Source organism: Pteronotus mesoamericanus, unplaced genomic scaffold (assembly GCF_021234165.1).
Source record: "Pteronotus mesoamericanus isolate MK-2021 breed Mesoamerican mustached bat unplaced genomic scaffold, CSHL_Meso_final contig_2, whole genome shotgun sequence".
Lineage (NCBI taxonomy): Eukaryota > Metazoa > Chordata > Mammalia > Chiroptera > Mormoopidae > Pteronotus > Pteronotus mesoamericanus.
In genome coordinates this window covers 32260102-32283351 of record NW_026555084.1, presented here as the reverse complement: position 1 = coordinate 32283351, position 23250 = coordinate 32260102, and the positions used below count along the sequence as shown (strand labels likewise).

The window sequence follows — 23250 nt, the reverse complement described above, 5'->3', positions numbered from 1 at the left end:
TGACGCTCCTCCCGGCAGCTTCCCGTCAGGGGGCTCTGGCTGCCTGTCGGTGGCTCCTGCCAGAGCCCTGACTGACACACTCAGCCAGCAAGTGGCAGAGTTCAGAAGTGACCAATGATTTTTCTACAGGCTCCCGAGGCCCGTGCCACAGGCTAGGAAGCCACTCGGAACCAGACTGACCAAGGGGCCTGGGATCCCACCATGTGCCCAGAGCAAGCCAGGGGCAGGGGAGGAGGGGCAGCCGAGCTTGCACGGGAATTAGCAGCATCTGTCTCACTCTTACATGCGACGTCAGGAATGTGGAAGGGCCCCAGCTTGCGTGTGCCTGCCAGGGAGGTGGGCAGGGAGGGGGCACAGGCCGGGCAGCTGAGCCTCTCCTGGCCCCTGGGACCCACCAGGCAGCAGCTGCTCCTGTCACTCGGAGTGACCTGGCTCTGGTCTCCCACGTGTGCAGGACCCTGGGCCTGTGACATCCCTGTTTCTCTACCATTAAACAGGAAGAGTAACCTCTGTCTGGTGAGACTGCGGCGAGGGGAGCGGTGGGTTCACGGTGGGGAAGTGGAAAACGGGGCTCTCAACCCTCGCCCCAATCCTCACACACGGCCTGGACAGCCCCTCCTTCCCGGAGGGGCTCCGGCAGGTCTGCCACGCCTGTGCTTGGCCAGGCTGACGACGGACGTAGTCAGGGACACTCCATTTTGGGGTGGGGCTCAGTCAGAAAGTTTAGGGGCTCCAGGGAGCCGGAGGGGGTCCCGAGTGCTGGAGGTACAGAAGCCAAGGGTCACGTTAGGCAGCTGCCTCTGGAGCCGCTGCAAGGAAATGAGTGAAGGGGACCTTGGGCTGGAGGGGGACGCTCCGGCCCCTGCGAAGCCACTAGTTCTCAGTGAAACACTCAGCATGACCCTGCATGGCGTCCGTCCCCAAGCACGTGCTTGTCCACGTCTCTTCTCATGGTCGTCGCAGCCCGGGGGTGCAGGCCGGACAGGGGCCACCGGGGAGGCGATGGCGCGGGCCGGGGGCCCGGGGCATGCCGGGCTTCGAACGTCCTGGCTCCAGGCCCGCTGTCCTTTCCACCGCCTTTGGGGAGGGGGCTCCTGAGGGAAAGGAGGTGGTTGGGGGCGATGCCCCCGTTTCAGGCCTGTGCCTTTTCTGAGATGGGGGCCCTGGAGGAGGCGGTTTTGGGGGGAAGGTGAGGAGCTCACTGTGGGGCACAGTGAGTCCGAGAGGTGCGTCCGGGGCATGAGACCTGGCATAGGGACGCAGCAGGGCCAGCAGGGGCTGCTGTCTTCCAGGGCGGCCCCAGGCCCAGGTCTTAGGTCCCCTCGCTCTGGCCCTGCCTGTGTTTTCAGCCCTGTGGGAGGCCGTGCAGGTGATCATGTGGTCTCCACAGAGGGTCTGTCCTGTGCCAGGGGGACAGGGCAGGAGAGAGAGCCAGGCGCTGGGTCAGGCACCTGCACCCCATGGTCCAGGGGCTGGAGAGCAGCTGTAACCCCTGGGATGGAGCCCACAAAGCTTCCAGGCTCACAGCCGGGACGCCGATTCTTTTTACCCCCTCCCCCAGAGGGCGTCTGAGAACAGGGCCACAGGGGCCCCCTGGGGGAGGACCAGGCAGGCAGGGACAGCTGCGGCCCAGCCGGGAGGGCGGCAACCAGCTGCTGCCGGGGAGACTGGCCAGGGCGGAGTGCGGGGGGCGACGGGGGGAGCCGGCCGCGCGGCCCAGCAGGCCCCCCCCGGCCCTAGCGGCAGAGCGTGGGAGCAGGCGGCAGCCTCCAAGCTGGGTTTCAGGCTTTCATGCTGTGTTAACTGTCAGCCTGCTTAATGCTGGGGGTGGGGGAGGGGCGCTGCCAGCTTCCTCGGCAACAGCCCCAGGTCACGCATGTGCTCAGGGAACAGTCCTGCCCAGTGGACAGTGCCATGTGGACTCCTCTGCCCACCAGCGCTCATTCACGCCATCGCACGGGCGGTGCCGGGAAGAGGCAGATGGAGACAGAGGTGGCCCACAGGCTCCGTGGTCCCCCGAGCAGCTGGAGCTGGGCCACTCTGTTCACCTAGGCAGAACTTCCAGCTCAGGGGTTCCTCCACCCTGTTCCCTCCCCATCCTATGCAAGGAAGACACCAGGCATACGGAAGTTTATTTCAAAAAATAATTTATGAAAGGCCACTTGCTTCTGCGTTTGGGGCAGGCTTCCAGCCTCAGCCGGGAGCGCAGGGGCCGACGCTCCCGCACTAAGGTGCTGGGACAAGCTGCAGAGGGGCGGGTGGAGGGGGGCCTGGGGAGGGCTCAGACGCACAAGAGCTCTCTTGGCATGGGAAGCAGTAAGGTCTGGGCGGCCCTGCAGCCAGGACCGCTGCACCCCTGGAACCGTGACCACGTGCCAAGGCCCAGGAGGCCAAGCAGAGCCCTCCATCTAGGTGCTAGAATGTCGGGGCATCCTTGAGACTGGGGGTGAACTTTGGGCTGGGAACCCAAGGACAGGCCTCCCCAGAGCAGGACCAGAGACCAGGGATGGCACCATGCAGTTGGATGGGGCTGTCAAGGTCAAGTACCACCGGGCTGCAGCGAGCAGGAGACCCAAGGCTGCTGGCTGTCCTGCCGGCACAACCTGCTGCGGCCCCCTGGCCCCCCCTCAAGTCTGCACCCTGGGAAAGGGGAAGGAGCTGGGCCCCAGCGGCAGGGGGTCGTGGCTGAAGACAGAGTCGCTGGAGGAGCAGGTGCTGCTGGCGTCCCCACCGGCGGGGGCGTAGGGCCCAAAGGTCAGGCGGAGGTCCAGGTACTGCGGGGAACAGCGCTGGTGAGCCCTGAGGGGCCCGGAGGAAGCCCAGAGGGCATGGGCAGAGGCAGGCCCAGGACGGGGGAGGAGCCCTACCTCCTCTGAGACGGCCAGCAGGGCTTTGTCCAGCGCCTCCACCAGCTGCTTGAAGGTGGGCCTCTGAGAGGGCGCCGCGTGCCAGCACTCCCGCATCAGCCCGTACCTGAGGGGGCGGGGCGGAGTCGGAGGGACCGCAGCGCCTGGGGCGGGGAGGTGCGGCGAAGGGGAGGGGCCTCGCGCGGGGAAAGGAAGGGCAGAGGCTGCCGAGGAGGTGGCTGCGCGCGCACAGACCACTCTCGGCCGACCCTGAACAGAGGATGAGGACTGGACAGTGGGTGGGCGCAGGGGGGGGCGGGGCGCAAGGCCTCACAGTTCCGGGGGGCAGTTCGGGGGCCGGTCCATCCGGTGCCCCTCCCGCAGCAGTGAGAACAGCTCCTCCACAGGGATGCCTGGGTACGGGGAGCCCCCGAGGGTGAAGATCTCCCACAGCAGGATCCCAAACGACCACCTGGAGGCAGGGCCAGGGCTCAGCAGGGGAGCGTCGCCCTCGCTCCTGGGGCTGGGAATGAGGGACCCCATGGGTTTGGGGCTTTTTTTTTTAGTTTGGTCCCACTCAGGTCCCAGGGCTGTGTGACCTTTTCTGTGGGGTAGGACAGTGATCCTGGCAGGGACTCGGACCCCCACCTTCCAGGACTCACACGTCACTCTGGTGGGTGTAGACTCGGTCAAACAGGGCCTCCGGCGCCATCCACTTGACAGGCAGGCGGCCCTGGGAGGGCGAGCAGGGGGGTTGGTGCCAGCCCGTAAGTCCCGCCCGCCCCCTAGCCCTGCCCTGTGCCCTCACGTTGCTGGTTTTCTTGTAGTAGTCAATGTGGTGGACACCGCGGGCCAGTCCAAAGTCAGCGATCTTCATCACATTGTCCTCTGTCACCAGCACGTTGCGGGCAGCCAGGTCCCGGTGGATGCACTGGGGACAGGGCGGGGGACTTAGGCTTATTAGGACACACAGTGCCTCGCAGTAACCTGGGCGGGTAGGCAGCATCCCCATCGTCAGAGGAGGAAGTCAGGGTTCAGAGCGGGGAGACCTGAACAGTCCAGCTTTGGGGCACTCACTCTCTCTCACGTGGCCTCTCCCTCGGCCCTGCCTATGGGTTTGGGAACACGTGGGGACGGAACGGGACGTGGGACGTGGGACGTGCGTTGTGCGTTGTCAGCTACGTACAGAAGGCCTTGGGGCAGTGAAGCATGGGGGAGACGGAGAGGCGGGAGACACTGAATGCCGGCCGGGGCGGGGAGATGGGGCCCCTGCGAGTGGCCCAGGGTGCTGCCTACTGCGCGCACCTTCCGAGACTCCAGGTACTGCATGCCTCGAGCCACCTGGTACGCGCAGGAGACCAGGGCGGGGAAGGACAGCGGCCCCTCGCTGCTCTGAGGCCCGTCAGCACTGAGGTCAGGGCCTGGGGGGCGCCGGGCCCGCAGGAACTCCCGCAGGTTCCCCTTGGCTGCGCACTCCACGATCACGTACAGGGGCCCTGCGAAGGCGAGGGTGGCGGCTGGGGGCACTGCGCTCCCTGCTCCAACCGCGCCCTGCCCACCCTCACCTCCGCCCACCTCGCCCCACCTTCTTGGGTGCAAACACCCAGCAGGTTGATAATATTTTTGTGTCGACCAATCAGCTTCATCACCTCCATCTCAGAGACCAGGTCTGCCAAGTCCTTGTCTGAGGCGTTGTCTGCAAGGGGGACAGGCCAGGGTGACTACACAAGGCAGGCTGTGGCGGAAAGAGCCAGGAAGGTCTGGGCCTGACTCCCCACTGGGCTGTGTAGCCTGGAAAAAGTCACCTAACCTCTCTGAACCTCAGGATCCTCTGGTATGAAATGCAACAATGGATCATGGCCCACCTCTCCCAGCAGTTGCAAGGATGCGACAAGATCATGGATGTGAGAGAGGTAAGCGTGCCAGCGAGGGGCCAGGGAGCCGGAGCAGGGAAGAGCTCTGAGCAGGAAGGAAGCGGGTCTGCAGGGCTTGGCATCGGTCCCTGCGTGGGGTGACAGTTCCTGGGGGTGGAATGCCGGCTGGCGCCCTGAGGTCTGTCTGACCAGGGCCTGGCGTCCATCTGGCCTGGGAATTCAGGGAGCTGCCAGTGGGGCGCAGCCAGGGGAGGCCCGCAAGGAGGCCGCAGGGCGGAGCCTTGGCCCCCCGGGCTGACCCGTGGCCCTGGGCCGATGGTGTGCCCTCCCCACCAGACCTCACAATGCACATTTCTCAATCCCTGCCTCCGGGAAAGTGCCAGGTGGCCCCAGCTGTGCGGGGAGGAGGCTGGTGGGGGTGGCGGGGGGGAGCAGAACAGCAGTTTGGGCCACTCTTGTAGAGGGGCCTGGGGGACAGCAGTGAGAGGACCGTGTGGCAGACCCCGGGAGTGTCCTGAGCACCTTGGGGCTCCTGCTTGGGGACTGTGACTGAATTTAAGCAGAAAGCCTACCCCAGAGTGGTAGATGCAGCAGGACAGACCCGGGGAAGGGAGGCTGAGGGTGTGATTCGAGGAGGAGGAGGTGGAGGCCCACAAGGCGGGCAAGGTTACTTGAGGCCAAAGCTTACATGGGGCCAGGGCTGACAGGACGTACCAAACCCCAGTCTCTCCAAACCTTTAGAGTCCCCACGACCCCAGTGGGTGCGGTTTTATGCACCGGCCGCTTTCCTTGGCTCGGAGGGAGGGAGACATGGGAAACTGAGGTTCCAAGGGACTTGCCAGGGCCAGCAGCGGGGCGGGCCCAGCCCAAGGGCGGGGTCGCCCGGCCTCTGCTGGCTCCCAGGGCTCCCTCGGCCAGCCCCTCGGCCGCGGCACCCTCCCCGGGCCGCCGCGCTCACCCTTGAGCATCTTGACGGCCACCGTGCTGGCCTGCTCAGGTTGGGCCGGGTCCATGCCGAAGGCCTCCGCGCGCACCACCTGCCCGAAGCAGCCCTCGCCCAGCGGCTTCCCCAGCACCAGCCTGGAAGTGGAGAAGGCCGAGGCCTCAGCTGCCTGGGCGGCCTTCCTGCCCGGAGCCTGCTCCCCGCCCTCACCCTGCACTGCGCACCTGTCCCGGGGGAACTCCCACAGCGGGTCCAAAGGGAGGTCAAGGCTCACGAGGCCAGCGAGCAGGGGGGGGCCGCTGGAGGAGAGACGGACTCCCCGCACCAGGGATGAGCTTGACTTGGCCGAGGAGCCCGACTCCAGGGAGAACTGCAACGCGGGAGGCTCGGTCGGCCTGCTGGCGCGGAGCTGCAGGGGGACCGCAGGCCGAGAGCCTCGCTACAGGACACGGCGGAGGGCGCAGGGGGATGGCACAGATACCTGTCGGGCCAGAGGGAAACGGGACAACTTCTGCACCGTGGCGGGCTGCCGGGGGTGCCGGCCCTGGAGCACCTGGCCGCGGTACAGGCCGGCCAGCAGCAGGAGCACCACCAACGCCAGGGAGCCGGCCACGTACAGGATGATGTCTGTGTATCTGGCGTCGGGCGCTGCTGCTGTCCACGCGAGGTCCTCCTCTGGCCACAGGCAGAAGCACACAGACACGTAGCTGACCATCTGCGGTCAGGCGGGCTGGCCCCGCGCCCTCTAACTCAGGCCCTGGCAGCCCACACGACCCTGGGTCACACGGACAGTCCCTTGTCAACACGAAGAGGGACTGCTATATGCAGAATCCAACACACAAATCACATGCCACGTCCCAGGCTTAGGCCCCAGGGCCAAGGGACAACGTCCACCTGGCAGGTCACAGCCCACTGCTGGGTCACAGTGGGGACCTGCAGCCCCTCCTGGCCCCCTCAGGCGCTCACCTGGCAGCACAGTGAGCCAGGCCGACTGGTAGGAGAGGCCGATGGAGTTGCCTGCCAGACAGGTGTACTCGCCTGCATCCTCTGCCGACACGTTACGAAGGTATAGGACCTCCACCTCTGAGCTATTGATGTCTGTTGTCTGGGGATGGGAGACACAGCCACGGGTCACAGTAGGGCCTGGGGCCACCCTGTGGCCAGGAAGGGAGCTGGCAACTGCCCTCCTCCGACATGGAGGAAGGGCACGTAGGGCTCAGGAACCGCAGGGGCTGGACCTTCAAGACTTGCACGTAGGGGAAGCCGTCAGCACCGAAGCTGCTGCCGTTGATGACGATGTGTTTCAGCCACTGGATGTGGGGCTGGGCGTCACTGTACACCTTGCACAGCAGCTCCACGTCGCTGCCCGCCACAGCTGTGGTGTTGGCCGGGAGCCCCGCCTGCAGGATGGGCCGGTGCGGGGACCGCTCTGGGGGCCGGGCCGGGCCGTCAACCCTGACCAGCGGCACCCACAGAGGCACCCTGGTCACCCACCTTCCTCCTTCCCCCAGCTGAAGGGAGGGACCTTCCTGATACACAGCTCAGGCCTTGCCTGTCTCCTGCTTACCCTGCTTAACCATCCATGGCCCCCCACTGCCTTTGGGGTCAAGGGCAACTTCTCAGCCTAGATGTCAAAGCCCTCCATGGCCTGGCACCCCCTTAAACGCCACACCCCAGGCATGCGCCTCCCCACAGGTGCGCTCTACTCTACCCCTGAGGCCTCCACTAAGCCTGCGCCCTCTGCCTCGATGCCTTTCCCACTCTCCTTGGCTGACCCTGGCTCCGCCGGGTCCACGTTACCCCCGTGCTTCCCTCGGATCCCCCCCGGGCACCCTGAGCAGCCTGACCGAGCCTGTTGCTGGCCAGACCAGGCCCTGCCTGAGGGCGAAGCCTGGCTCCCACCCCTTACTGCCTCGCCTGCCTGTGCGCTCACCCAGCACGTCCAGCAGGTAGCTGTAGCGGAGGCTGCCCACTGGGTTCTCCACGAGGCAGGTGTACGTGCCACGATCCGAGGGCACCACGCTCTCCATCACCAGGCTCCAGTGCTGATGGCGCAGCTGGGGGCAGGGGAGTGCTCAGAGGGGCTGCTGCCCAGGCCCACCGGGCAGAGGGGTAGGGGTGGGCAGAAAGCAGGCCAAGGCTAGGGACTTTTGGACAAAGGAGGAGATGACTCCAAAAAGCGTCTGAGCCCCAAGTCTTCGATCGGCCTTTTCCTGCCTTTGCCACCTCGAGCCAGGCCGTGCCCTCAGAGCCTCAGCTTCTTCCTTGCAGCCGGGAGCTAACCCTGCAGGGTCTCCCCATGAGAATGAGCTGCCCAGACTCACTGATGCCGGCCAGTGATCCCTCCCCTCTTACCGGTGGAGTTGCTTAAGCCGAGAGGCTAAGTTGCTTGCCAGAGAGTGGCAGAGTGGGAACTTGAACCAGAGCTGTCCAAGTCCACGGTCTAGTGCTCCTTCTGGGGCCGCGCGGCGGCCTTCCTCATTAGAGAAGGAGTGGGATGGGGCAGGGGTGGGGGGTGGGCGGCGGCTCATTTCCAGGCACAAGGGAGCTGATGGGAAAGTGAAAGTGGAGGGGCAGGCGGCCTTGGGACCCGGAGACTCACCCGCACGCCTCCGATGCGATGTTCCCCATGGAAGTCCTGTCCATCTTTGAGCCAGCGGATGGTCGGCATGGGGTTGCCTGCAGCTGGGCAGCGGAACTTGACGGTGTTTCCAGCAGGCACTGCGTGCAGTTTCTTCTCCATGCGCTGGGGGTGCGTCCAGTAGGGTGCTGGAGGGGAAGGGAGGACTTTGTGGCCCAGAATGACTACCTGCTTCCACACAGGTCTCTTCTCAGGGACCGGCTGGGAAGTAGGGAAACGAGTCCTTATGGACTTATACTGACCGTGCTGTGGGTAAACATGTCTATTTGAAGGGCCACCGTCGCCCTTGGCGTCCTCATCGCCATTGCTGGAGGTCAAGGAGTCTATGTCAGGGACAGAGGGAAGTATCTGAGGTCCAGGACAGGGAGAGTCTCTCCCTAGGCATCCCTTGGCCCCTGGCAGACCGCCTTACCATCCACAACCAAGGTGACATTGTGCAGAACAAGCATGGAGCCTCGTGCCAGGCAGAGGTAGCGGCCAGCATCCTCGGGTAGGAAGCTGGCGATCTCCAGGCGGCCCCTCCAGCCTCGCACCCGGCCGGCAGGAGCCAGGCGGCTGCCCTCCTTGTACCAGTGGCCACCACGCTCAGCCCGCCCACAGCATAACTGCACAGGCTGCCCAAGGGCCACAGTCAGCTCCTGCTCTTGCTGCTCCAGGCTGGGGGCCAGGCAGGGCTCTGGGGGCCAAGGGCAGAGGCCAGTGAGCCCCGCAGCCCCAGCCAAGGCAGCCCCTGCATACGGACATCATGCTACACATGCAGGGCACAAGCATCTCAGACACATGCTGGACACCTGCTGCCCCTCGACACACACAGCCCATGCTGCAGGCGCTATGCGCAGGGCGACGGCCACGCCTGATGCTCATCACACACGCAGTGGGCAGCGGTCCTGCTGGGCTGGGCTGGGCTGGGCATGACGCTGTCCAAGACACACACACGCACAAGGCACATTCTACAGAGCACATGCCACACCACTCCGGGCCACGTTACCCTCACAGAGCATACACCGCACCTGCTGCCTGGGCCTCCCACGCCACACACGCAGTGCACGGAACACACACGCACAGCCAAGGGGCTCACCGCCAGGTCTGCAGCCCAGCTCAGGGCCCTGGGCCCCGCAAGGCCAGTCCTCTCTTGTGGACACAGGGATTGGTGGATGCTTTCTGGGAGCCAGACACTGAGTCTTAATGGTTGGACTCTGTCCTGTTGCCACCTCCCCGGGGCCTGGGCCAGGGTCCTTTCCAGCTCTGCTCAGCCCCCTCTTGGTGCCCACTCTTCCCACCCCTGCCACCCTCTCCCACCTTAGAGGTCATACCCAGCTCCATTTCCTCAGAGGCTTCAAAGGACACAGCCGGAGCCCAGGACGCCCTCAGGAAGACCCCCAACAGGGCCAACAGCAGCTGCATCTTCTTCCTGCTGCTGGAGGGGCCCAGGCTGGGCTTCCCACCTACGGCCTTCCTGAAACGGGAGAGGGAAGAGCTCCTGCTTCACATGCACCGTAGCTGGTGCGAGTGCCCTGTTTTGCAGACGAGGAAACTGAGACAGGGAATGTGCGGCCACCCGCCCAAGCCCGCTGCCAGGCAGCGGTGGAGCAGGCTGGAGGCAGCGCTGCTGCTGCAGAGCGCGAGGCCGCCCCACGGGAGGTTGTGCAGGAGGCGGGGCGGGGCTTCCTGCTCTCCATCGGTCCTGCCAAGACCTTGGCACAAGTTCACAGAAAGGGCAGTTTTGGGATTCTTTCCTCGGAGGCAAGCAGAGAATGGAGACATCTCTTCTGCTCGCTCTTAGCACACATAATTTGTTTTTTTGCTGAATAAATGAATTTATTTCTGAAGAGTGGAAAAAAAAGCCTGAAATATAATGCAAGGCCAAACTTTAGCATCTGGATGCTATCTGATCCGACCCCCAGCCCTCATTAGCATTGCCGACACTTCCCTGACCAGCTCTGGCCGCCTCCAGGGGCAAGGCACTCACGACCAACAAAGCCAGCGGTTCTTCCTCATTCTGAGCCAGAGCCACCCCCAGGGTACCTCTTCTTTTTGTGTCCCTGCAATGCCACCTGAGGCAATGCAGGCTCTGGTCCTGAGCAGTGTGGCCCAGTTGGTTGGGTGTCCTCCCACAAGGCAAAAGGTCGCCGGTTTGATTCCCAGTCAGGGCACATGCCTGGGTTGCCGGCCAGTCCCTGGTTGATGCACGTATGACAGGGAACCGATCGATGTTTCTCTCTCATGTGTTCCTCTCCCTCTCTTTATCCCCCCCTTCCCATGCCTCTAAAAGATAAATAAATAAAATCTTTAAAAAAAATATATATATATATATAGACTCTGATGTCGGACAGAGCCAAGTTCAAATCCTGGCTCTTCCCAGCTTGCATGTCCCTGGCTCTCTGGGGACAAAAGAGGACGTGTGCAGCAGCTGGGCGCCCAGCATGTTGGAATGGTGTCCCCCGCCCGACCCACAACCCCGTCTCCTCTCAGGGACTGTCGCCCTGGGTCTGCTCTCAGCCAGTCGTCTCCAGGTCCTGTCAGGTGTGATGTACACACCCACCCCATCTGGTCACCCTCCTCCAAATGCCACCAAGGGTGTCTCCTTCCCCTCGAAGCAACACTCAAACCGGAGCATCAGTGGGGGCCAGGGAAGAGGGGGCCAGTGCAGTCCCAGGGACCTAATGGCGATCACCTGGGGCTTGGTGACAGTCTGGTGACGCTGCTGTCTCTGGAACCACCTTGCCCAGGAAGCCCACCACACCCTCTCTCCTCAGCCACTGCCCTGTCTGGCTCTGGCTCCAGGGAGGGGCACTTAGCTTGTTCTGGGTAAAGCTGCCACCTCCCTCTTCCCTGGGCGGCCCCTGCAGCTGGAGCGTCCTCTCGGCTCATCCTGCCCCCTCAGTCCCGCCCCAGTCCACCCCGGGCCCCGCCTGGAGCCAGGGAAGGCCGCAGTTATCTCTAGCGGGGGCCTTTGCAAACATCTCCCCGCGCTCTCCAGGCTCCACTCTCCAGCAGGGCTTTAAAAATTCCAAGTCTGGCCCTGACCGGTGTGGCTCAGTTGGTCGGGCATTGACCCGCAAGGTGAAGGGTCAGCAGTTCGATTCCCGGAGGTGCACATGCCTGGGTTCAGTCCCATAGTGGTGCCTGTGGGAGGTGGCCAATCAGTGTTTCTCTCTCACACGGATGTTTCTCTCCCTCTTTCTCCCTCCCATCCTCCCTCTCTAGGAATAAATAAGTAAATCTTTAAAAAAAATTACAAGTCTGCCATGTCATCCCCTCCCCACAAGCTTACAAACCCTTAATGGCTGCCTGTGTCCAGCGGGATGGATGCCACACTGCTTGTCCGGCATCCTAGGCCCCACCGCCTGCCTGGGCCAGTCTTTGGTCCCACAGTCTGCCCCCTCAGCCCTGAAACCACTGGCTTTCAAAACTGGGCACATCTTCTCTCCTGCCCGTACCTCTGTGTCCCCATTTCCCTTCTCCACCTGACTCAGATGCCGCTCTCTCAGCTCCCACCCCCGGTTTCCGTGGCCCTTCCTCTGTAAAATCCCCCCACCTCCTTTCCGCAGGGACGCAGCTCTCTGGGTCCACAGCTGCGGTTGGGGGAGGGGGTGGGGAGGCCCGTAGATATTATTTTCACCTCCAGGCTCCCCTGACCTCAGCATCTCAGGGTCCTTAGTAGGATCACACGCGGACAAGGGGCCGAGGGGCCCGACTCTGGCGCCAGGCAGTCCTGGGTTCGCCTCCAACACCGGTACTCAAGCGCTGGGGGACCCTGGGCAACTGACTGCACCTTTCGGAGCCTCAGCTTTCTCATCTTCACTCGGGGCGCGTAGACGCCCCAGCAGGTGAAGGACCCGCGTGCTCTTCCTTCTCCACTCCCACCCCGCCACGCTGGGGGGAGGTGCGATTCGGCGGGTCCCTAGGGGGAGCTGCAGACAGCCCGTCCCCCGACTCGCCCTCCCACCGTGGGCAATGAGTAACCAGCTCCGCGGTCAGGGTGCTCTTTGGACGGAGCGGGACAAAAGGCCCTGTGTGTGCTGCGGGTTACTGATTTACCGTCCCCTCCACCCCCGCTACGGAGCGGACGCCCGGGTCCCCAGTGCTGGGAGGGGGCAGCTCTGGAGCCCCATCGCCGCTCGCCCCCTGGCGGCTGGGAGCGCAGCCTGGGTCCGCACCGGGTCCCGGCTCACCTGCAGCCTCCGCGGGCCAGCTCCCGTCACAGGGTCCTCGGCTCACCTGGGTCCTCCGCGGCCCCGGTCCTAGCTCCTGCCAGCCCCGACCCCCGAGCCCAGCTGGGACGGCGGACTCAGCCAGGGCGCTCCTCCGCCCGGGGCCAGAGAGCTAGGAATGCACCCGCGAAAGCCGCGTGGCCGCGGGCGGCCCAGCGCCCCGCCTCCCGGGCCCCGCCCCTCCTGGACCCGCTCTCTCCTGACAGCGGCGTCGCTGCGGGCGGCGCGGAATCCCACCCACCTGGAGACCAGTCCTCGAACCCCGCGCGCCAAGCGGCCGAGAGGTTCAATCCTGTCCCAGGGCCCCGCCCCAGCCTGCAGCGCGCCCCTCAGACTCGCCTCTTTTGCCCCACCCAGGCCCGGCTTCGAAGTTCTCGTCCAGGCTCCATCTCCAGCTCGTCAGCCCAGGGGACAGAGCCCAGCGGTCCCGACGCGGCCCCCGTTCCCGCCGCCTCTGCAGACCTGGGCCCAGCCTGGCCCCTCCGCCTTCGGCGCGGTGGCCAGGGCGCGGCTAGCGCACCGCCTCTGCTCCCATCTCTTCCAGTCTCTGCACAGCCTTCAAAGTGACATTTGAAATACAAGTCTGACTACTAACCACAGCGGTCCCTTTCAAACTTCCCAACCGCTTCCTTTAAAGGCCCTGGCCGGGTAATTCAGTTGGTAAAAGCGTCGCACCGATAAGCTGGGCACACGCAAGAATCAACCAATGAATGCAAAAATAAATGGAACAACAAATCGGTTTCTCTCAATCTCTCTATAAAATCAAAACCTAAATTTTAGCAAATTTTCAAAAAGGTCCTTGGCATGACCTGCTCCCCAGTGTCGCCTCCGCTTCTCCTGGCGCCCGCCCTACCTCTGGGCCTTTGCACTGTGTTTTCCGCTTCCAGGAAAGATCTTTTCCCTCTCGGTCTGGTTGGTTCCTCTCTTTCTTAGGTCTCAGGTCACTTCTTCAGAGAGGCCCTCTGGACCTGCCAGGTTCCTCTCCCGATCTTCTCTCCTGTGAGCCTGGAGAAAGAAACCGAACGTGGGGGCGGGGCCGCGGGGCGGGGGCCTGGCGGCGAAGCGGTTCCCGGCCCCGATTTCTGGACCCAGGCTCAGCGCCCTCGCGCACGGCTTTGGCGAGCCGCGCCAGCGGCGTCTTCATTTTCTCCGAGGCAGAGCAGGTATAACGCTCGTGTGTCATCCTCAAGTGGTTGGAAAAAGTAGGCAGTCGGTATGTGTAAGCCTTCCGAACACTGCTCGTCATGGAGCGCTTGCTTCCTAATGCTAGCTATGATCGTTAGGACCTGTTATTCCTTTATCTTTTCTTAAAATTGTTTTAATCTTTCAATTACCATTGACATACAGTATGCGTTGCAGGTGCACAATATATCAATTAGACATTTATATGATTTATGAAGTGACCCACCCGACACCATACCCAGTTCCTACAATATTATTGACCATATTCCCTGTGCCATACTTTACATCCCCATGACTGTTCCGTTTTTTCTCAAAATATATTTATTTATTTTTAGAGAGAGGAGAGGGAGAGACACGCTGATAGATACATCGATCTGTTGCCTCTCACACACAGCAAAACCCCCAACTGGGGACCTGGTCCATGTGCCCTGATTGGGAATCAAACTGGAGACCTTTTGGTTCGCAGGCCAATGCTCCACGCACTGAGCCGCACCAGCCGGGGCCTTGCATGACTATTTTGTACCTGGGATTTTGTAGGTCTTAATCCCCTCACCTTTTTCACCCATATCCTCAAACCCCCACCCATGTGGCAACATCAAATGTTTATCTATGAATTTGTTTCTGTTTTGCTTATTTGTTTTTTTAGATTCCACCTATAAGTGAAATCATATGGTATTTGTCTTTCTCTGTATGACTTATTTCACTTAGCATAATACTCTCCAGGTCCATCCATGTTGTCACAAATGGAAAGATTTCATTTTTTAATGGCTGAGTAACGTTCCATTGTGCGTATGTATCACTTATCCTTTATTCATTAATCTATCGAAGGACACTTAGGTTGCTTCCGTATCTTGGCTGTTGTAAACAATGCTGCAGTGAACGAACATGGGGCTGCATAACGTAAGACCCACTACTTATTCATTCCATGTTCCAGAATTGTACCTAAACAGTTAATTTTGGAAGTAGAAGGCAGGAACTGCTTGCGACTTCACCGCTGTATCTCAAGGCCTCACACACAGTAGGTGCCCCCCAAGTAGCTCTGCTCCACCTGGCTCAGGTTTGCCTTACCTGCGTAACAGTGGAAAATTGTAACAGCGGGGAATTCTAACCCGCCCCACTGTTCTTTTGACATTGTTTCTTCTGCAAGCGCTGACTCTGACTAATGTGTAGCTGGTAGATGAACTGCATGTTTGTATAAGAATCCTGGGAACTAGTTTCAAAAGATACAGGCTCCGACCTTCAGGCATCCCAGCTCCGGGAGATGTGCTGACCTTCATCCACGGAGCCGGGATGCTGTGCAGCCGGGATGACTAAACCAGGGTGACACCCGCCGGGCCGTCGCTGGTCTTATCAGCAGGGACTGTGCTTGTCTGCACGTAGGGCACTTTTCAGCCCCCTCCCTCGATGCCTCTGCTCTGCTCCCCTCCCCCTCCTTACAAAAAACCTCTGCCTCCGCTGAGAGGGGAAGATGGGCTTTGAGACGTGAGCCCCCATCTTCCCAGGAGATGGGCTTCGGGACAGGAGACCCCATTTCCAGGTGGCCAGCTCCTGAATAAGCCACTTTCCTTTACACCCGCGCCTGCCTCTCTCAGCGGCAGGCAGCCAGACCTGCTTTTCAGTTACACCTGCGAGCAGTCCTCTCCTGAGCATCTTGGCAGCACCTAAATAGGCGGTCAGCCGGCCTTTGACCTGTGCCCAACCTTCCCCTGGGGTCCAAGCCCTCCACTCCCCCCTGCTGCCTCCTGGAGGAGAAAAGGGAACCCCTCTGCTAGGGTCTCAGCTCACCTCCCAGGGGGCCGCCGGCCGTGGAGACCTTGGCCGAGGGGAAGCAGCTTCCTTTCCCATTGTTATGCCCGGGAGCCCCGTCTCTCACCCTCAGTCGGGGGAGGGGGAAACGGAGGCTTCCTTTGCATAACTAAAAGGCCCATTAAAGTGATTTGTTTCTTTTATCTTTCTTTTCCTTCTCGAACAAAAGAATGGTTTCCTTCCAAAGACAAATCAGAAGAGAACTGTCTGTCTTTCCAAAACAGCTGGTCCTGATCCGCCTCCTCCGGGGTCCCTCCTGGTGCAGCGCCCCGGAAGGCCGAAGCCCCTGGCCCTGGGGATGCCCAGCCGACGGGCGCCTGCTGCCCGCAGGGGGCCTCGCCACAGCCCCTGGGCTCCCGGAGGGAGTCGGTGCCCACCTCTGGCCCTCCGCGGGCTCCTTAGAGAGCGTGGCTGCCGGGGGCGGCCTGAGCGGCCCGCGGGAGCTGGACCCCACACCGCTTTCATTCAGCTTCCAGGCACTTTCCGGTTCGCATGAACCAAGGCTGCCCCCTGAGAGGCCCAAGCCTCTCAGACTGGCGACCAGCCACCCCCCACCCCCACCCCGCACCGCGGCCGGACGCCCCTTGTCCAGCGCCCTCGCGCACTCACCGTCTCTCACGCTGACCCTCTGCAGAGTCGGACACTCTCTCCAGGTCCCTCACTCATGCGTCCATTCGCCAGGGGCTCCTTAGGTGGCGTGCGCTCTTCTAACCCCCGGGGATCAGGCAGCGGTCGGACCCACCCTCTGTCCTGCGAGGAGCTGTTGACACTGCGGCGGGGAGAGGCAGATAAGTAAACAGCACAGACGGAGACCTGCGAGGGTTCGAATCCCAGCCTGCATCCCCCCCCCCCCCCCCCCCCCCCCCGCTCTGTCTTACTCTCTTGCTAACAATCTCTCACCAGTTACATTTGCGGATTCTCCCAAAGACTTGTACTTGTTTCTATTCTCACCTGAGGACATGCTTACTGATTTTTTTTTTTTTTTATAGAGAGAGAGGAATGGGGGTGGTGGGGGGAGAGAGAGAAACATCAGTGTGAGAAACATCGATCTGTAGCCTTTTGCCCGCGCCCTGACGTAGAATTGAACTGCGACCCTCCCTTCGGTTTAGGGGACTATACTCCAACCGAGGGAATCTGACAGGGCTCACAGGCTTTTAAACACACTCCCCCCCCCCCCCCCCCCCCCGCCCCAGGGGCTCAGGAGCCTGCCATCCTAAGATCCTGACTTTAACCTGCCTCAGTTTCTCCATCCAGAAGATGAGCGCCCGCACACACACACAACACCGCCCCCCCCAAACAATAAAACAGAAAACTGAAAAGCAACAACAACAAAAAGAGAAATTGGGCATACTCCTGTTTCCTTTTTCTCCGAGGTGTTGGAGGAAATGAATGAGTTAAGGGATGGAAATGCATTTCCCGGAACAGGCAGTAGAGCAGTCCTCGCCTTGGCTGCACTCCTGTTCCCTGCCGGGCCCTTGCTAGGCCGGGCCTTGCACGGGCAGTTTCCCCTTTCATTCTCCTCCCCGGCCAGGTGGCGGTAGAGCCTTAGTTCTGCTTTGCAGGTGAGGAAACGAAAGCTCAGACAGACGGAGTGACCTGTCCGAAGTCATACAGCATGTGGACAACAGAACAGAAACTTGAACCCCAATCATTTGGAACAGAGAGGGAGAGCTCAGGGCGACTCCACGGGGCTGCATTGCTGATGCGGACCCAGCAGCCCACTTTCCGCGCCGCCTTCCCCGCGCCCCCCCCCCCCCCCCGCCTTAACCGTGGCCGAAAAGATGGAGATTCATTCGCCTGAGGGTGAGTCGGGGTGGGAGGCGGGCCTGGGTATTGCTCTCCCTGCCCGTTTGGCCAGGACTGAGGGGGCACCTAAGGAGACCCAGGCGCTTGGAAGGGGTTTGCAGACTCTGGGCTCCGGGAGCGCGAGGCCGGGCCAGGAGGGACCCCCGGCAGAGCCGCGGGGCGGGGGCGGCGAGGCCGGGGCGGCCCTGCAGCTCTCGGAGGGCAGCCGCGCGACCCGGGCTCTCGGGCAGCAGGAGGGCCGCCCCAGCCCCTGCCCAGGCCCGGCCCTTCCGCTGGCCTAGACCTGCGTTGTCTCGGCGACTTTCCTTCATTTTTTTAAAAACAATTTTTATTTTGAGAAAGATTTAAAATATAGAAAAAGTACACAGGGAAATAGTCTCCCGTTGCCGCTAAGAACTGACAACTGTCCTTCCTTACCGCTTTTTCCAGCCCTTTTCTGCCCTGGCGTCCCCCACAGCTCTGATGGCTTGGCTCGGGGACACGGAGGGACGTTGACCGCAGCTGAGTGTGAAGGGCCTGGTGTCAGAGCCCAGCACCTGTGGACCTGCATCCTGAACACTGCGTGCCCTTGGGCAAGTCCCTTGATGTTAAGCCTCAGTTTTGTTTCCTGTCAAATGTGGGAGGTAGCTCCCCCGGGAGCCTCAGTGTGATGATGATGTAAGGCCTCAGGCACACAGCCCGCGTTCTGTAAAGAGTAGCCAACGTTTTTTTAAAAGATTTTATTTGTTTATTTTAGAGAGAGGGGAAGGGAGGGAGAAAGAGAGGGAGAGAAGCATCGATGTGCAAGAGAGAAACATCAATCGGTTGCCTCTTGCGCACCCCCAACAGGGACCATGCCCACAACCCGGGCATGTGCCCTGACTGGGAATCGAACAGGCGACCTTTCAGTCTGCAGGATGACGCTCAACCCAGTGAGCAAACCAGTCAGGGCACCAATATTAATGTTGACAACTATTGGCTTATGTGGGACCCACCCCAAGGTACAGGAAACACATTCCTGTGACCAAGTAGGAGGGACTATGAGGGTCCCTCCAGCCTTCGTACCTCCACATTCCCCACCCATTGGGCATATCTGTGTCCAATTTTTGCCCTGGAGAGAACGCAGCCCTGAAGTACAGGCTGCCCTGGGCATCGTGCTGGAGTCGGCAGCCGGGGAAAGCTTGAGGGAAGGCCCCTGGGAAGGCCGGATGGAGGGCCACGGGCTGCGAGGGTCCGAGGCTCCCTCTGGGCCGGGCCTGGTGCTCCCCAGAGTCTCCTCAGCACCCTGGTCCGCCTGCCCCCTGGTCCCCGACACTGGGGGTGGGCCTGCTGGATGAGACAGGGGTGTCCAGGGCCCTCGGGGCTGGCCAGAGCCAGCTCTCTGCAGACTTGGGCCCACAAGCCTCACGCCTGCTGGGCCTCGGCTTGCACATTTGTTTGAAGGAGAGGGGCCTGCACAGTGGGGGCGGCAGAGGCTGGGCGGGCAGGCTCGGGGCTTGGTGGGCTCAGGCTTCTCTACCTTGCCTGATGCCTGCTTGGACCAAGTAACATTTTGTTTGGGCCCACATAACGGAAAACCTAAGTAACAAGGACTTAAACAAAACAAGGGTCTATGCATCCCTCGCTTAGCCTCAAGTCTGGAGGTGGGTCTGAAGTCAGAGCTGTGGTCTTTTAATTTTCTAGCCTTTTATTTCACGGTTGCAAGATAGTAGCTTCAGCTCCTGCCATCACACTTGTGCTCAGGCAGGAGGAGGGAAGAAGCCACAGCGAATTGTTACACTCAGCAACTTCTGATTTTATGTCTTTGTCAAGACTCTGACACATGGCCAACCTGTTAGCTGCAAAGGAGGCCGGGAAGAATATTCATTCTGTTGGACACATTGTCTCCCTTAAGGAAACCATGGTTTGTTAAAAAGAAGTGGCACCCTGGCTGGTGTGACTCCATGGATTGAGTGCTGGCCTGAGAACCAAGAGGTTGCTGGTTTGATTCCCAGTCAGGGCACATGCCTGGGTTGCAGGCCAGGTCCCCAGCTGGGGGCGTGCAAGGGACAGCCAATTGATGTATCGATGTTTTGCCTCCCTCCTTCTCCCTCCTTCCCCCTGTCTCTAAAAATAAAATAAATAAAATCTTTTAAAAAAAAACAAACAACATCCAAACTTGCAGAGAATATTTATGAGAGTTTATTTGAGCCCAGCCGATGAATTCTGCAAGGGAGCAAGGTCCCAAATGCTCTGGAAGACAGTTCTGCAGTCTCTTTTATGCATTTGAAATTGAGGGGCGAAGTAAGGAAGGATCCATGAGGGTGGGAGAAAGCAAGGTGAGGGCTGGATTACAAGATTACCTGCCCTCTTAAGGGTGGCTACACCTTTTCTGGGTATTACTTCTGACATTTCAAAAGTGTGTTACCCTAGCGAGAGGCACAAGGACAATGCACAAGGCTGACTTGGAAACCTTCCACTAAAGAAGTTATGGGCCTGGGGTGTGACTACCCACCATGACCTGCCCAGTTGGGAATTCATGATTTATCACAGCATCACTTTTTTGTCCACGGGGGTTTGGGTGGAAATGGGGGCGGCGGGTTGGACGGCACCAGGTGTTAGGCGGTTCAGGTCAGACCCGACTGCGGTTCAGCAACCTCGGTACTTGAGTTCTGGCCAGGAAAGAAGTCAGGCCCATGACTCCAACTAAAGAGAAAGCATATTTAGAAAGTCACAGGGGTAGAAGTGAGCGGTAGAAGAAATGGGCTCAGGAAACAAGTTACAGAGGCAAGAGAAGGGCCGTTGGCGCTTCGGAGAGAGAAGGGTAAAGGCAGCGCCCGGGGGGAGTGGAAAGGCTCCTCGTGCTTCTGGGTGCTGCTGGGAGAGGGAGCAAACTAGGTGCTCCATCAGGAGGGATTTCATTTTTTAAATATTTCTATTTTTTTTTTTAGAGAGAGGAGAAAGGAGGGAGAGAGAGAAACATCGATTGGTTGCTTCTTGTACCTGCTCCGAGGGGCGGCCAAACCCACAACCCAGGCACGTGCCCTTACCAGGATTGGAACCGGCGACCTTTTGCTTTGTGGGTGGATGCCCAAGCCACTGAGCCACGCCACTCAGGGCCATTATTAGGGCTTTTAAAGGCGGGGATTTTGGGGGAGGTCCCAGGGGAGGAACGCAATAGAATGTCTGTCAGTTTTCTAGGTGTGTCCTATTAGGGTTCTGGTTTCTGCTGCCTGGTTGGCACCAGGGCAGGGGGCCATTTGTCTGTGCAGCTGGTCCTGGTATCATCCATCCAGTTTTGCTGCTTTTCTGGGCCTGGAGCTGAAACACAACGGAGGCCTTGATGTTATCTCCAAGGAGGAAAGGTCAGGAGGTCTGAACCACATGACCAGCGATATGAAAGGTCAGGGGGTCCAAAGCCCATGATCAGGGATATGCTGGAGGAGACACGGTCACCCTCGGGGGGCTTGGTCCTTGTTTTTCCAGTTTTGCCCGTTGCTGGGCACCCAGGGCTTTCTGCCCCGGTGACCTGCTGGACCCGGCCCATCGTCCTCGCTCTGCTCACGGCTGTCTGACTGCCTGCCGCAGAACCAATGCCTCTCCCTTGCTCCTGCGCTGGGCGGGTGCCCCTGGACCTGGCTACTGAGAATATTTCACCCGCCACCCAGGCTACTGTGATTGGGTCAAGGATGAGCACGGGACCCGAGCAGGGCCAATGAGAGCCAGCCTAGGCTGCTCATTGGAATTAACGGGGAACCTAGCATTCTCAGAGGTTGCTGAGATGGGAAGATGGAAGCCTGGAGCTCCGTGAGAGAGCTGGCCTGTGAGGGAAGCAACGCGGGAAATAAGAGGGCCCAGCGAAGGGGTGTGCCCGGGTCCAGCCACGCCTGAGACGGAGGCTTTGGGGTAATTTTTAATGCAGTAATAGATATCTAGTACAGATCTTTATTCTGAAGGCAATGGTGGGGGGCCCTGACTGGGTAGCTCAGTTGGTTAGAGCATCATCCCAATATGCCAAGGTTGCGGGTTTGATCCCCAGTCAGGGCACATACAAGAATCAACTAATAAATGCATAAATAAGTGTAACAACAAATCGATGTCCCCTGTCTTCTCTCTCTCAAAAGTCAATTAAAATAAGTTAAAAAATCAATTAAAAAAAGTTAAAAGCTGCCCTAGCTGGTGTGGCTTAGTGGATTGAGTGCTGGCCTGCAAACCAAGAGGTTGCTGGTTCGATTCTCAGCTGGGGCACGTGCTCGGGTTGCAGGCTGGGTCTCCAGTTGCCGGTGAGTGAAAGGCAACAGGTCCATGTACCTCTCACACATCGAAGCTTCTATCACTTTCAATCTCCCTTCCCCTCTCTTTAAAAGTAAATAAATAAAAATTCTAAAAAAAATTAAAAGCCCCGGCTGGTGTGGCTCACTGGATGGAGCGCCAATCTACAAACTAAAAGGTTGGGGGTTCGATTCCCTGTCAGGACACATGCCTGGGTTGCGGGCCAGGCCCCTAGTTGGGGCATGAGAGAGGCAACCAATTGATGTTTCTCTCTCATGCTGGTGTTTCTCTCCCTCTCTTTCTCTCTCCCTCCCTCTCTCTCGAAAAATAAGTAAATAAAATCTTAAAGAAAAAGTTTAAAAAATTACCCCAAAGCTTAAAATAAACATTTGTCAGGAGACCTCCGTTTCTTTCCACGAGAGCTTCTCCCCAGGGCTGCTGAGTGTCCTCCTGACATGTCACCTGGTTTTCCTCCCAGTCGCGGAGCCGAGAAAGACTGACACTGCCCTGCCGTTTAGGACTCACTCTCAAAGGCGCCCCTGCCCCACGGCTCCCTTATTCTAACCGTTAAAGTTGGTTATGAGGTTAAAGTGAGAACGTCCACACCTGTAGGGAATTTGTACAAAAATGTATTTGAGACAAATAGAGGATGCACTAAGAAGCAAGATATCAACAGACTGAGATAAATGCTTTGGAGAATAACAGTTTGCAGTGTCTTTTAGGCATTTGAGATTAAGGAGGGAATTTAAGGAGGATTACCTGAGGGTGGGAGGAAGCAAGGCCGGCCGATTACGGGGTGGTTAAGACTAGGTGTGCTGTGGAGGGTGGTCAAGGTTCAGAAGCAGGCGTCTGAAAGAGGACATTTGAAAAATGTGTTAACCTAGAAGTGCAGAGCTGGCTTAAGGCAAAGGTAAACCTTTTACTAAGTAAATTATATGCCTGGGATGTGACTACCCCAGTTAGGTATTTATGATCAGATTATGATCTGTAGAACCCACTTTTAAAAAAAATATTTATTTTTAGAGAGAGGGGTAGGGACGGAGAAAGAAAGGGAGAGAAACAGTCAAGTGAGAGAGAAGCATTGACTGGTTGCCCCTTGTACACGTCCTGACCTGGTACCAAACCCAAGCCGGGCCGGGAATCGAACACACGGCCCTTTGGTTTGCGGGATGATGCCCGACCAGCCAAGCCACACTGGTCAGGGCACTGCTGACAATCTTGGTATATCCTGAGGGACCTCGCTCCTGCCTGTCCTTCTCTTTACCTAGTGACACAGTCTCCCTCCTTGAAGGGCAGGATCATCTTCTTGCCTCAGGACCCTGGCACGTGCCCCTCCCTCAAGCTGGAACATCCCCTCCCCGCCCCCAGGCTAATTCCTATTCAGCTGAGAAACCTCAATTTGCCTGCGGCTCCCTCAGGGAGACTCCCCTGCCCGCCCCTCCACTCCTATCACAGGCCCTGGCCACAGGGGCACTTTCCCTTCACAGCACCTCACAGCTGCAACGGGTCATTGGTGCCCATGAGGGCCTCTGCGCAAAGGTTGCACCTCGCTCCGTGGCCCTGGAGTAGAGAAAGGCTGAGGGAAAACAAATCCCTTTCCCCATGCTCTCTAGAGACCTCTGTGTTACTTTAATATCCCTCTGCTGGGAACTTTCCCAGACCCTGTCAAACTTCCTGACCTTCAAGGAATATTTTCACCCAGTTTCAG

General features: G+C 59.7%; 1 protein-coding gene across 5 annotated transcripts; it reads right to left on the bottom strand.

The window, feature by feature from the left end:
• Positions 1 to 2185: 2185 nt before the first annotated feature.
• FGFR4 (fibroblast growth factor receptor 4) lies at positions 2186 to 12620 on the bottom strand. Of its 5 annotated transcripts, none has more exons than XM_054568013.1 (18): positions 12480 to 12620; positions 9618 to 9760; positions 8717 to 8980; positions 8547 to 8627; positions 8266 to 8432; positions 7597 to 7720; positions 6902 to 7092; positions 6630 to 6768; positions 6145 to 6338; positions 5888 to 6033; positions 5679 to 5800; positions 4432 to 4542; positions 4152 to 4342; positions 3655 to 3777; positions 3509 to 3579; positions 3181 to 3318; positions 2868 to 2973; positions 2186 to 2774 (listed from the first exon to the last, which is right to left on the bottom strand). In XM_054568013.1, the coding sequence occupies exons 2-18, from the start codon at positions 9706 to 9708 to the stop codon at positions 2628 to 2630; spliced, it is 2406 nt and encodes an 801-aa protein (XP_054423988.1). In that variant the 5' UTR covers positions 9709 to 9760; positions 12480 to 12620; the 3' UTR covers positions 2186 to 2627. The 5 variants fall into 5 exon arrangements, with proteins under 5 accessions (XP_054423988.1, XP_054423989.1, XP_054423991.1 ...); XM_054568014.1 differs by having other exon boundaries at positions 9618 to 9756; XM_054568016.1 differs by having other exon boundaries at positions 12526 to 12616.
• Between the last annotated feature and the right edge of the window lie 10630 nt (positions 12621 to 23250).

Coding starts and splice junctions, on each gene's coding strand:
- FGFR4 (XM_054568012.1), bottom strand. Junction 7,093..7,596: donor CTACCTGCTGGACGTGCTGG/GTGAGCGCACAG, acceptor CCCGGCCCCCAG/AGCGGTCCCCGCACCGGCCC. Junction 6,769..6,901: donor CCTACGTGCAAGTCTTGAAG/GTCCAGCCCCTG, acceptor TCCCATCCCCAG/ACAACAGACATCAATAGCTC.